The sequence below is a fragment of the Esox lucius genome, chromosome 9 (genome assembly GCF_011004845.1).
Source record: "Esox lucius isolate fEsoLuc1 chromosome 9, fEsoLuc1.pri, whole genome shotgun sequence".
Lineage (NCBI taxonomy): Eukaryota > Metazoa > Chordata > Actinopteri > Esociformes > Esocidae > Esox > Esox lucius.
In genome coordinates this window covers 8,675,618-8,688,323 of record NC_047577.1, presented here as the reverse complement: position 1 = coordinate 8,688,323, position 12,706 = coordinate 8,675,618, and the positions used below count along the sequence as shown (strand labels likewise).

The 12,706-nt window shown below is 48.7% G+C and overlaps 1 protein-coding gene across 2 annotated transcripts; it reads right to left on the bottom strand.

Annotated features, from left to right (window-relative positions):
* Positions 1 to 995: 995 nt before the first annotated feature.
* LOC105006878 (metal transporter CNNM1) lies at positions 996 to 12,270 on the bottom strand. 2 transcript variants are annotated; one of them, XR_002197215.3, is made up of 11 exons: positions 10,259 to 12,270; positions 6,821 to 6,964; positions 6,547 to 6,687; positions 6,150 to 6,319; positions 5,376 to 5,466; positions 5,080 to 5,225; positions 4,526 to 4,754; positions 4,229 to 4,333; positions 4,011 to 4,118; positions 2,174 to 3,028; positions 996 to 1,420 (listed from the first exon to the last, which is right to left on the bottom strand). XR_002197215.3 is itself a non-coding variant. In XM_010865596.4 (10 exons), exons 1-10 carry the CDS (start codon positions 11,691 to 11,693, stop codon positions 2,949 to 2,951), a joined length of 2,649 nt encoding a protein of 882 aa, XP_010863898.2. In that variant the 5' UTR covers positions 11,694 to 12,270; the 3' UTR covers positions 1,830 to 2,948. The 2 variants fall into 2 exon arrangements, 1 of the variants encoding a protein (XP_010863898.2); XM_010865596.4 differs by lacking the exon at positions 996 to 1,420 and having other exon boundaries at positions 1,830 to 3,028.
* Between the last annotated feature and the right edge of the window lie 436 nt (positions 12,271 to 12,706).

Below are 12,706 nucleotides of genomic sequence, written 5' to 3'. Positions count from 1 at the left end.
AGCGTGTCAGGTGCTTCCACAGCGTGTGCCAGTGCCGCAGTGAAAACCAGTGGAACGCAGTGGAAATCTCAGGCTTCGGGGCTTCTAAAACGGCGGGAGAATGTTTAGCGACAGAAAAAGACGGTGAAAATCATTCTCAGCGCACCGCCCGCCATACATACCTCATCCAAGTTTTCAGGATTGACCGGTGGAATTAGAAACAGGACATTATAACAACGTTTCAATGTCAGGGTTTGAACAATAGAGCCGGAGACCATTTAAATGTAACTCTTTATAATTCTTTACACATTGATGCAAAATTCTGAGGCATTTTCCCCCCCTGTTAATGTGCCCATAGTATTTGAGTGTAGATTACCCATAAAGTTATAATAAACTCTAATATCTACAATACATCTCTTATATACACCTTTGATATGTAAAAAAGATAGTTAAATTAGGTATCAGTGACCCCCCCCCCCCCCCCGACCGACATATTTCCATACGTTCAGGTGGCACAAACTTCCATTGGAATATTGTGTTGGATTACTCAGTGCCGATTAAAGATCCGATTCATCGATGTCGATTCATTTAAAAGAGAATAAATGATCAGTCGAACAACAGCGGGCAAAAGCCCCCCCCCACTTCACAGTAATAAATAGTCAAATGAAGAAGTTGCAGACAGGCACAGATCCGGGAACAGCTTCCCCCCTCCGAAACCCACCCGCGAGGCGGCACACCTGAGGCCGTACCCCAGGGGCGACCTCATCCTGCCCCAGCCAATAACAGGGCAGTCTGAGAGGAGACGGGGGAAGGGTTCTGATTGGCTGTCCGCTCCACTCCTATGCAGCACCGTGAGTCAGCACTAATTCTGAATTCCACAGCGGGGGGGCGCTCTCATCTCCTAACTGACCAATGGCGGGAGACTGTTACTCTCCGTTCACCCACTCCCTCCATCCTTCCTGTTTTCCCTTCCACCCTATCTCCCTCCCTCCCTCTGTCTCCCTCCCTCCCTCAGCCTCACCCCCCTCCCACGGTGCGGTGGCACAAACCTGAATCTGCACGAAACAAGCTAGAGACGGGCGCGCATCCCATGATCCTACAGGGCTTGCAGTGGTGCAGGACGTTCAGATGGAAAAAACGTCAAGAACAGATTTGTGTTTCACTAATCTCAGCTAGGCCGTAATGAAATTCTTGCATAATCAGTCAGCTGGCTCAGTGACCAAAGGCGCTTCCGTAGCCCTAACCTGACCGCCCGACATCTGGTTCTCGTGCCCCGTGGGTGATGCTATTTAGACGACATCATCGGCAGGGACTTCCTGGCCTCCCTCAGGCCGGCACGGATCACGCGCAAGCTACCCGGGGTCACCTGGAGGGCGAGCTCGCCCTGACACGTTGAACGGTTTGGCACGGATGTCTCCCAAATCCAAGATCGTCAACACAACTGGACATGGAAACATTTGGATAGGGAGTTAATGGTGGTGTCGTGGATAATAGAACTGTAGATGGACTGATGTCATAGAGCCCCTGTGCATGGGAGTGGAGCCCATCCATGCTTTATGGGTGGTTTCACCGTAAAGGAGGTAAAAGATGAATTAGAACTGTTACCCGGCGTCACAGCAGGGGTTAAATGTATGCATTAAAACAAATGGTGAATAATAATGGTAATACAAATAATAATTGTTGTGTGCTATTTATGTTAATGTGGTCTGACCACAAGAGGGGTTTCACTGTGACCTCCCATAGATCAGATTGTTTTGATGTGTCTCGTTCGCAACTTTGTTGTCTTTGTCGTAGCATGTCCATATTAATCATATGTCTTTGTCGTAGCATGTCCATATTAATCATATGGCTTTGTCGTAGCATGTCCATATTAATCATATGTCTTTGTCGTAGCATGTCCATATTAATCATATGTCTTTGTCGTAGCATGTTCATATTAATCATGTCTTTGTCGTAGCATGTCCATATTAATCATATGTCTTTGTCGTAGCATGTCCATATTAATCATATGTCTTTGTCGTAGCATGTCCATATTAATCATATGTCTTTGTCGTAGCATGTCCATATTATACGTCTCTCGGATGGGACCGGTCAATTATCAAACCTGATATGTATCGTTAAAACCATTTGAGCAAATTGTGATTGAGGAAAATGCAGAAATCTACAGCATGCTAGGACATGCAGAATTATTTACCTCAGAAAGACGTTCAAAGCACATCTTCAATCCCTTTTTAAACCTGTAGACTGTTATAGGTTTATCCCATGCTAATAAATGGTGAATTGATCAGTAATTCTGAAAACGCACAAATAACTGAAATGTTTCCTCAAAATGCTAGCTGGGACTCGCCGCTTTGACAACAGACAGGGAAGGGAATAGAAAGTAAAATACATTCCTAATCCTTATATAAATTGACACAGCTTCCAACAAGGCTTTAAAGGCCATGAGTGGGTCTGGGCAAGTGAGCATTGTGAATATGATAATTGTTTTGGTGCAGTAAGTGAACAGTATGAAAATAGTCTGTCTTTGGTTTCATTTAGAGACCTTAGTTTTCAGATGTTTAGCTCCTGCCGAGCCAGTTCAAAAATAAAAACTAGGAAGGAGCTGAATGCACTAAAGCTCCTCTTCTTGTTCTACATTCCTCATCTTCCCATCTACTGGGACTAAATCCATTTACCTCTTAGTAGCTAAAAACTATACAGCCATAGTTGAAACAAAACAATCCTGAAGAAAATTGCCCCTGTTCCTCGATATGGTAGCTTCCAGCCTATTGGGTTATGTTATGTTGCCCCCGAAAGTCCCGACTAAGATCTTTAAGGGGAGGGGAGGCCATCTCTTCTGTGTCCTTACAGGCACTGTGTCAGTCTGTGTTTTGTCAACCGCTGACTTGATGAACGTAGAAACAATTTAAATGGTAAAATAAAAGAAGGATATACTGTGGATAGTCTGTTGATGATTGGCTGAGCCCCAGCTAGGTCTTGACCAATGGTTGCTCCGATGTGTCCTCAGGGGTCTTGTCTCCTTCTCTGGACTTTTTCCTCTTCTTGTGACCTGAGGAGAAAAAGTATACATCTTTGAAAAATATCATTTTAATTGAATGCTCTGTGTGCGTGATAAAGTGTGAACGGCCATGAACCCGTTGTTTATTGTTCATCATCCTGTCACAGTACCTTGCGTAAGTCGCTACCTATTTCAGCCTTTTAGTGAAATGAGAAGGACCACTGTTGTTTGTTTTTTTGGCTCGGGGGCGGGGATGGGTGTCAGCGAGCCAGATGGAACCCCGTTCTCTGTTGAAGATGCATTCTGGGACTTGTGCAAATCACAAACTATTTTTAAACCTCATATTCGCTTTGGGCTTGATGTGCAATATGTTGTTTACGTGCGGCATTGTCGGTAAGTAGAATGACCAGACATTATGTTATTACGCGTTTGAAAGTGGTTTGGATGACATGGGGCACTTATGACGAAGTATTCTATTTCCCTCTGATAGATAATGCTGTGCTATTTGGGACGGTCCAGAGGTTCTGCAGACGCTACCGGATCAATATACACAGTCCAAAAGGACTGTCGCATGCAAGTCAGAGAAGCCCTGATCGGTTATATTAGGCCCCCAGTGTGTATGAGAGGGTTGGAGGGACACACACACACACACACACACACACACAGCCACCCTGTGAAAGGCCAGGGGGTTTGTTGGGGGCCTCTTCGGATGAAAGACTCTTGGCAGAGAAAGACAGGGGGTTGGTGAATGACTGGTTGCTAGGATACCCTCTGAGCAGATGTGTGGCGCAAGAGAAAGGTTCTGTATTTTGACTGTTACCAGGGTTACCACGACCGTGTCCTGAACGGCGCCCTAGTCTATTTAGTGCACTAGTCTATTTAGTGCACTAGTCTATTTAGTGCACTAGCTCAACAGGGTGGCCGGTGTCTTTGCAGCATCTCAGGTGGGACCTGATACCGTTATGACGTGACTATAGGACAGGGACAAACATATCCCCCAAACTGTGGTTAGTCAGAGAAACGCGTGACTCACTGAGTTTGAGCAGCAGTTTCTTTCCCAGCGTGTCCTCCGATCCGCTCAGAGACAGACTACTGATGATGGAGGAGGGGGCGTCTGTTTCTATAGCGACAGAGGCTGTGTCTGCGAGGGAAAGAGAAAAGAGAGGAGCGAGACAGGAAATAATCATTAACTCTCGCCCCGCTAAGTGTATGGGTGCGAGCCTCACTGTTTCCCTAAATGTGCGTCCTGACCATTAGCGCCGTCCGTCTCCGAGTGGTCCTCCCTGATGTAGGGGATCTCATCCATCCGAAGGAACACCGAGTCGCTGGGGCTCTTCTGGCCGTCAGACTTACTGCCTGAAGGGGGAGACGCACACGGTTCCGCTCAGACCTTCATACACAGTAAAAACCTGTTCCTATATCCTGCGACTGATTCCGTCTCTCCCGTCTGTCTCTTGTCCCGCTTCATCTGTCCATTCCTCCTTCTCCTTCCCCCCTCCCTCGCTCCCTCCCTCCCTCCCAGCTGCAGCACCAGTGGTAGGGACTTACGGACGATGCGGTTCTTCTCGTTGAGCAGTGAGGTGCTGTGCGGGAGCGAGGATTGCTGTCCCCTGGTTCTGGCCGAGCTGGGTCGGGTGTCCCTGGGGGGCAGGAGGTGGTCCGGGACGGGAGGGTCAGGGGTATTCCCGTCGGTAGGTCGGGCATCTGTGTCGGGAGTCTGGGGGGAGCTGTCCATCCTGGTCGCTGTCAGGGCATTCTGGTAGTGGCTACGAGTGATCTTGGGGTCAGAGGTCAGGAAGTTCATAGGTCAACATTGAAAGATCCCAGTTCATAAACTAGTGGGTGTACTGTACCAAAGCAGTCTGAACAATGATGAGATACATACTATTTATTCTTGACAGCCCAGAATTCTCAACAGAAAAATAAAATTGTATATACTACTTTATCACGGAATCACACACAATTTATATTCTTGGGATACATTTTCAAATGTCTGTAATATCCCTAAAGTAACTTGTACTCTGTTACTTGTAAATTTTTGTCCTCAATGGAAGTCGGAATGAAGCTTCCGTCAATCAGCACAGGAGACGGCGGTCTGTTACCTTGATGATCTGCAGGTGAGTTAGCTGTCTGACTGAGTAGTCAGGCAGGTAGACACTCCCCCCTCCATTGAGCTGGCCCAGACTGCCCCCACACAGCATAGATTCAGAGCGGTCCAGACCACTGCTACGAGAGGGGGATCTGTGGACTGAATGAGGCAGGATCCCGATGAGTCAGACAGCAATGACGTATCCTCCCCTCCAAAGTCAACACAATGGTACAGTCACTGCAATGAATTCTGAGGGCAGGATTCCCGGAGACTAATGTAGTTACACGTGTGTGTCTGTGCGGTGGACACCTGTGGGCATGATGGCAGGAACTCCGTAGTAGGCAAACGCTCCATTCTCAAACCTCAGGGCCTCTTTTCCGAACTCCACCTCAACACGACCCTGGAACAGAGAAGGGTGAAGGTAATGGTCTTTCCTCAAACTCTGGAATGGGAAGAGAGGAGAAAGTAGGGCTGAATCCCAAATCGACCTTGACCCTTCACCTCACGTGCCCCTCCGCCATTTGCAAAAGTGCCCTAAACCTGAACTCCATAACTACTATAACCCAACACAAAACCTGCTGCATCAGCGTCGCACCAACGTCCCCACCGGCGTGTTAGATTCTGGAATCTTCCGGAGGCAGCCAGCAATGCCTGCCCCGCCCCCGCACAGCCGCCTCCCTCGTCAGGGAAGGTATACAGAGGCCCCACTAGAGCAGGATAGGGGAGAAGGGCCTGAAAATGTAGAACGTACGGGAAGGAATTTGGCCATGTTGCCCTGAATACTGCTCCACCCCCAACAGCGCTGAGCCCCGGGGGAAAAATGAGAAAGACAGAACGGAGAAGGGTGGAGAGGCCGTGGAGACTACGACCACCTGTGGCCTTTCCTCCCAAGTATATGCCGCCTCAAGGACTCCAATGAGAGCGAAACTGAAACACAGGCTCCGGCTCTGGCAGGCAGACAAACGGCAACACCGACAGACAGAGACAACTTGACTTCCAGACCGGCTGGCAGACCGTGGAGAACCCTGACACAGACACACACGGGCGAACAGACAGACGGAGGCCATTGTAGTGTTTTGGTACCTGTAGGACCAAGATGAAGTAGTCGACGGGTTTGTTTCTCTGGATCAGGAAGTGTTGTGGGGCAAGCTTGTTCTTCTCGTCGTAGCTGAGCTCCTGGACCACACTGGGGTGTTTGATGAGGCGTAGTAAGATTTTCTCTGATAGGTGGACCGGCTTAAAGGGCTCCACCTCTAAGGGTTTGTGTATTTGTAAGTCAGAGAGAGAGAGAGAGAGAGGGACGGTAAAGAATTGTAAAGAGAAGATAGGGAAGAATGGGAGAAAAAGAGTGAATCTTCTTTAAATGTAGTGAACCTATATTGAGATTACATCACATTCCATATGAATACTGTATTCTAATGAATTTAAATTCTACAGCTCTTTCACTGTTGAACAGGAAGTGACATGACAGTGGTCCTACCTGTGGACAGGAAGCGGTGCGTAGCGAGGAGAAGCTGTGGTGAGATCTTCACCTTCAACTCGTTCTCAGACAGTTTAAAGATGGAGAAGTCCTGCTGCTTCCTCTCATGGTGAGACACGCGACGTTTAGAGCGATTGTCAGCTGGATGAGGGCACACACACACACGCACATACACACACACGCACACGCAGACACACACACAGTAAGTGACATTGTGGATGAGCTGTACTTCAGAGCTTTGTATGTGTGTGTGTGTGTGTGTGTGTCCACATACTATAGAGATCCGTCTCGTCCAGTATCTCCGACTTAATGATCTCTTCGATAACGTCCTCCAGGGTCACGATGCCCATGACCTCATAGAAGGGGTCACCCTCGCCCTCGTTGTTTACCCTCTGGACGATGGCCAGATGGGACTTGCCTGAAGAGAGCGACAGGATATGACATCAGGTCGTTAACATAGATGTGATAGTAAGTCGGACTAGGACGTTACTGACCCACCGTAACCGGGCGTGGCCTCACGTTTGGGTCTGACCCTCACTTAACACTTTGCCTCAACCTGAACATCACCCTATGATAATTGTCATCCGCCTTCAGATCTACGGCCAGGTCTGACGTAGCAGAGAGCTACCGCACAACAGACCACATCGCACCCGACCCAGACAGGGCAGGGCAGCCAACGAGTGCAGAAAACAGGTCGCTCTCGAAATGTTCCCGAGGAGCAGTAAAGCACCACTTGTGTTGGAGTGACACAAAGCGATCACACAAAGGAAATCCCCCACGGGGTCAGGCGAGCGGGTGATGTGGCCGAAAACAGAAACAGTACATTGGTTAGCCTAAGCCATGGTCAAACATGTCCTGGACGGATTCAGTTAGATCCTAAACAGCGCGCTGTTCCCTGTCCTCCAGGGGGATAAGGGTGGAATCACTGAAGCTGAATGGAGAACCTTTCCAAGTAATAGTCTGGTCCATTTGTGAGCAGGAGCGTGTCTATTCTGGGTGATATCTGTTGATTTGAGCGTTTATGTTTCCCTCGCCGCGTTTTGGCTGAGATGATGATTCGGATTGAAGAAACGGGGTCTGGAGGGAAACAGGGTCTGGAGGGAAACGGGGTCTGGATAGAAACGGGTTATGGAGAGAAACGGGGTCTGGTGAGAAACAGGGCCTTAAAGGGTGACTGAGTTGTGGAGAGGACTCAGAGCCCCCACACCCCTCCCACCCCCTCCCACACCCCTCCCACCCCCTCCCACCCCCTCCCACCCCCTCCCACCCCCCGCAGACACCAGCTGCAAAACATTACATCATCAGCGCCCCCATGTGACACGGTTCACACACGGCATCACACACTTCCCTGCACACAGCCAAAGCCATCGCCTGTTACACACACACAGCCAGCTGCACCCCCCCCCCCCCCCACACACACACACACACACAAAGGAGATCCTAACTGCTCCTTATGTCCTTCCCTAACTTCCCAGTCCCAGCCAGTGCCTTACAACAATGTACTCCTCATGTTGATGCATGATGCTGGCAGAGAGGAAGAAAGAGAGAGAGGGGGAGAGGGAGAAAGGGAGAGGAGGAGAGGGAGAAAAGAAGAGAGGAGAGGGAGAAAGGGAGAGAGGAGGAGAGGGAGAAAGGGAGAGAGGAGGAGAGGGAGAAAGGAAGAGAGGAGAGGGAGAAAGGGAGAGAGGAGGAGAGGGAGAAAGGGAGAAAGGGAGAGAGGAGGAGAGAAACAGTTGTTTGCTCACACACACACTTCTTTCTGAAAGCATCAGTTCTTACAGAACGCTGACTGGCAACTTGTCCCACGGACGGGAGTTGGAGGCAACCTCAAACAACCCCCAGTGACCCCTACATCTGTAAAGCTGGTAGAAAGCTGAGAGAGCCACACCGATTCCCAAATGGCAGTCTACTCCCAAAGAGCACCACTCTCAGCAAGGGGTAACTGCAGAATAGGGTGTCAATTTGATACGGAGACACAGTCCTTAACAACACTGTCCTTAACAACACTGTCCTTAACAACACTGTCTTTAACAACACTGTCCTTAACAACACTGTCCTTAACAACACTGTCCTTAACAACACTGTCTTTAACAACACTGTCCTTAACAACACTGTCCTTAACAACACTGTCCTTAACAACACTGTCCTTAACAACACTGTAGTCTCTCTCCAATCAGAGGCTTAGTTCTAGGGAACCGTTCTTTTTTATTTTTTTGCTGAGTTGTGCTCCAGTTTCACTTTTCTAGGTTGCAACATAGCCATACACCACACATTCATCTCTCTCTCTCTAAAACCTCTCCCGCACACCAAAACAAACACTGTGTGACTGTTTTGATTCAATCTAGGGAGCAGCATTGCAGAGTACGGGTTGGGGGGGATCTCTGAATTTTTTATGTCTTCTCTGTCGGGGATAGCGTGAGTAATGGAGTGGAATAGAAATGGGACTGGGGGGGTGTCGATATGACAGTAAAGGACTAGATCAGCACTCCTGCTACCTTGTGGCTTAAGGAATCCAGGCTCAGGACGGTGTAAACCCATGGTGGTGTGTTTAAGTGTGAGACACTGCTTTTATACCTTTACTAGAGCTCTCCTTATGACACACTGCCTTCACAACACCTTTACTAGAGCTCTCCTTATGACACACTGCCTTCACAACACCTTTACTAGAGCTCTCCTTATGACACACTGCCTTCACAACACCTTTACTAGAGCTCTCCTTATGACACACTGCCTTCACAACACCTTTACTAGAGCTCTCCTTATGACACACTGCCTTCACAACACCTTTACTAGAGCTCTCCTTATGACACACTGCCTTCACAACAACTTTACTAGAACTCTCCTTCTGACACACTGCCTTCACAACACCTTTACTAGAGCTCTCCTGACACACAGCCTTCACAACAACTTTACTAGAGCTCTCTGTCCGAGGCACAGCCTTTAATCCAACTTACTAGAGCTCACTGTCTGAGATACTGCCTTTACTACAACTTTACTAGAGCTCACTGTCTGAGATACTGCCTTTACAACAACTTTACTAGAGCTCACTGTCTGAGACACTGCCTTTACTACATATTTACTAGAGCTCACTGTCTGTGACACTGCCTTTACTACAACTTCACTAGAACTCTCTGTCCGAGAGACTGCCTTTACTACATATTTATTAGAGCTTACCTTTTGAGACACTGCATTTCCTCAAAAACATTGGTCAACAACAAAAACACACAACATTGTATAATCCAGTGTAGAGGTTCTTGCAATTCATACCTCAGGGCATCACATATTTACATAATATAATATTTTACTAAGTACTTTGGATGTAGAAAACTACTTCTTCAAATTACCTTCACCTAATTAGTCGCTTACTAAACTACCTTTTCAAGGTGTCCCTACTATAGTTAGTTGCACATACATTAATCAATTGCAGATATCATGTTGACACAGATCTGTGATCAGATTACCTTGCAATGGCTTCAAAATAACAGAAAATATGAACATGTTTAATACAAATTGGTACATCATTTTATCAAACGCAGCATTTAGTTCAGGAAGAGTAGCCATCACTTGACACAACCCCCCCCCCCCCCCCCCCCCGCCACGCCCCTCTCTCCCCCTCCCTACACGCGACACTCCCCCTCCAGTCCCAGGTCCAAGACACAGGAAACAGATACAGTCAATCAAATCAGACAACCCTGCCCTCGCCCTTCCTTACCCTTTTTGAATTCCTCCAGCATGGCGTCAAGTTTCGTGTCGTTGAACACGCAGTGCATGGGGTGTTTGTAGAACTGGGTTATGGTTTTTAGATGGGTACAGTCGTCTGGGTCAACAAAAGCCAGGTCCTTCACGAACAAAATATCCACAATGTTCGACCGCTCGTTCTCGAACACCGGGATGCGCGTGTAGCCGCTCTGCATAATCTCCGACATGGTGTTGAAGTCCAGTACCGCTTCTGAGGTGAGCATGAAGCAGTCTGTCAACGGCGTGAGAACGTCTTCAACCGTTTTGGTCCGGAGCTCGAGCGCACCCTGAATGATGTTGAGCTCTTCTTTGACCAGGTCGTGGTACGGGTCGGTCACGCGCAACATCTCGAGGAGTTTTTCCCTGGTGTAAAAGTTACTGATCTCCTGGTGAAGGATGAAGTCTAGTAGTTTGCTGATCGGGTACGAGATAGGAAAAGAGAGAACCATGAGAAGACGAGTTACCCAGATTGTTTTCGACGCGATGGCCAAGCCGTGCCGCGACGCAACAGAGTGCGGCAGGATTTCCCCAATGAAAAATATCCCAAACGCACAGATGACCGTGGAAAGCCAGGTCATCCCAAGTATCTGGCACATCCACACGGCAAGCGCCGCATTGATCAGCGCGTTGCCCAGCAGCAACGTGCAAAGGACGTAGTTTCCATGCCGTCGAACTGACTCGATTTTCCGCGCGTATTTCTGCTCCTTGTCCGTACCGCTGTTCTGCAGGACCTGAAGCTCCACTGGGTCCAGTGCCAGTAGGCTGAGGTTAAGCCCGCTGAAAAGTGCAGAGAGTGCGAGCAACAGAACCGATACTAACACCTGGAGCCAGAGGTCCGGTTCTGCCCCTCGCTCCACCACAGCCACCCAGAAATCCTTAGTCCGGTAATGTTCCCATTTGGACCCGTCGAAGGCGCACATCGAATAGTACTTAATCTTCTCTCCTCTGCGTAGGTCTTTTGCCAATACTTCCACCAACACAGAATTCTGGCTAGAAGCGGATTTAAAAGAGCCCAAGATCTCAATGTCGGATGTCCTGGCGTTTTTATCCATGCACATATTTCGTTTCGGGTGGACCTGCCCCTCTCTCCCCGGACTCGGCTCCTCGATGAATGCTATCCATGGAGCCGCGTTGGCCCTGGCTCCGGCGGTCCGATTAAGCCTCTGTTGGGATAAGGAATAGTAGACCCGTAGCATGAAGCGGGTTCCCTCGGTGGCTTTCAGGACCCCGGCATCCACGGACAGCTCTCCACCAGTCTCCTCCGGGCGGAATCCCAGTAAGGCGAAGGACGGAGAGGGAGTGAGGCAAAGGTAGAAGACGGAGAAGAGAAGCAACCGAGCGGGATAAAGGGGTAGCCGTGGGAATAGGTGGATGGTTTGGGACCGAGTGGCCGCATCTTCCGCAGCCATGATGCGGAGTGAGACGCTCGGTCTGGACGAACCAACCAAGTCACGTGGAAGTAGGGGGTTAAGACTCACGCTCCATCTGCTGGCGGTGAGTGGGGGACCAGGGATCCGTGCCTCTACAGCTAACACATCCCAGTTCTCTACGGCAGCCTCGTGTTTGTTATTGTTGATGCCAACAATATTTTACTGTACCATGCGGAGGGCTAGAGAATTTACCGTGAAGTGACGTAATGCCCGCTGATGCTGTCTACGCATGCCAAACCGCCGAGCTGTACGGAGCCACTTCAAAAATAAGACACAGGAAATATCCAATCCAGAGTGCCTCTCCCCAGCCCTCATAATGGGCTAGTTGGAAATATGGTAAATGCAATTACTTAATTATCCGATTCCTTATCATACGCCCACAGGCCTATCGTCCCCACCCGCACAGACTAGCAGCCTAGGCTATAGCTTAACTTCCTGAAACATTCCTTGAAAGATATCTGTTTTGGTTTGCTGGGCTTACAGCCGTTACAGAAACAACTTCCTCCCTGATAGCCAGTCTGACTGTTATTCCCATAACATCACATGGCAGGATGTTATCTCCTCCGCGCGCTTCATGCGACTGACCTTGACGACGAAATGGAAACAAAAATAACTGCTTGAAGAATGCCCTGGATCAGTTGTGGTTTACTTTAAACTACCCCAGCCTCTTTTTTCACCAACCCCCCCCCTCCCCATCCCCACACTCGTTCCTATTACTTGTTATGCACTGAAGAGCAGAGCTGTTTGAGATTTGGCGGAGACACAGGCCTAGCTCGCTGAAAGGGCTCACGGTGATGAGTGCCAAATCCGGGACTCTTTCTTCACCCTGTCTATCAGCACAGACACTACGCCGGGAATGGCAATTATGTCTATACAATTCCAATATAAAAAAGGTCCCATATATACTGTTCCTGTGTGCGTGTGTGTGTATATATATATTCAGATTTCCTCAATAACTGTTGATTATGACAGAAGTATGTAGCAGTTTGTTT

Excerpts from the sequence above, each read along its gene's own strand:
- LOC105006878 (XM_010865596.4), bottom strand. The coding sequence starts at position 11,693 with ATGGCTGCGGAAGATGCGGCCACTCGGTCCCAAACCATCCACCTATTC. Across the intron at positions 6,320-6,546 it reads GCACCGCTTCCTGTCCACAG|AGGTGGAGCCCTTTAAGCCG; the intron begins GTAGGACCACTG and ends ACAAACCCTTAG. Across the intron at positions 5,226-5,375 it reads TCCTGCCATCATGCCCACAG|TCCACAGATCCCCCTCTCGT; the intron begins GTGTCCACCGCA and ends TGCCTCATTCAG.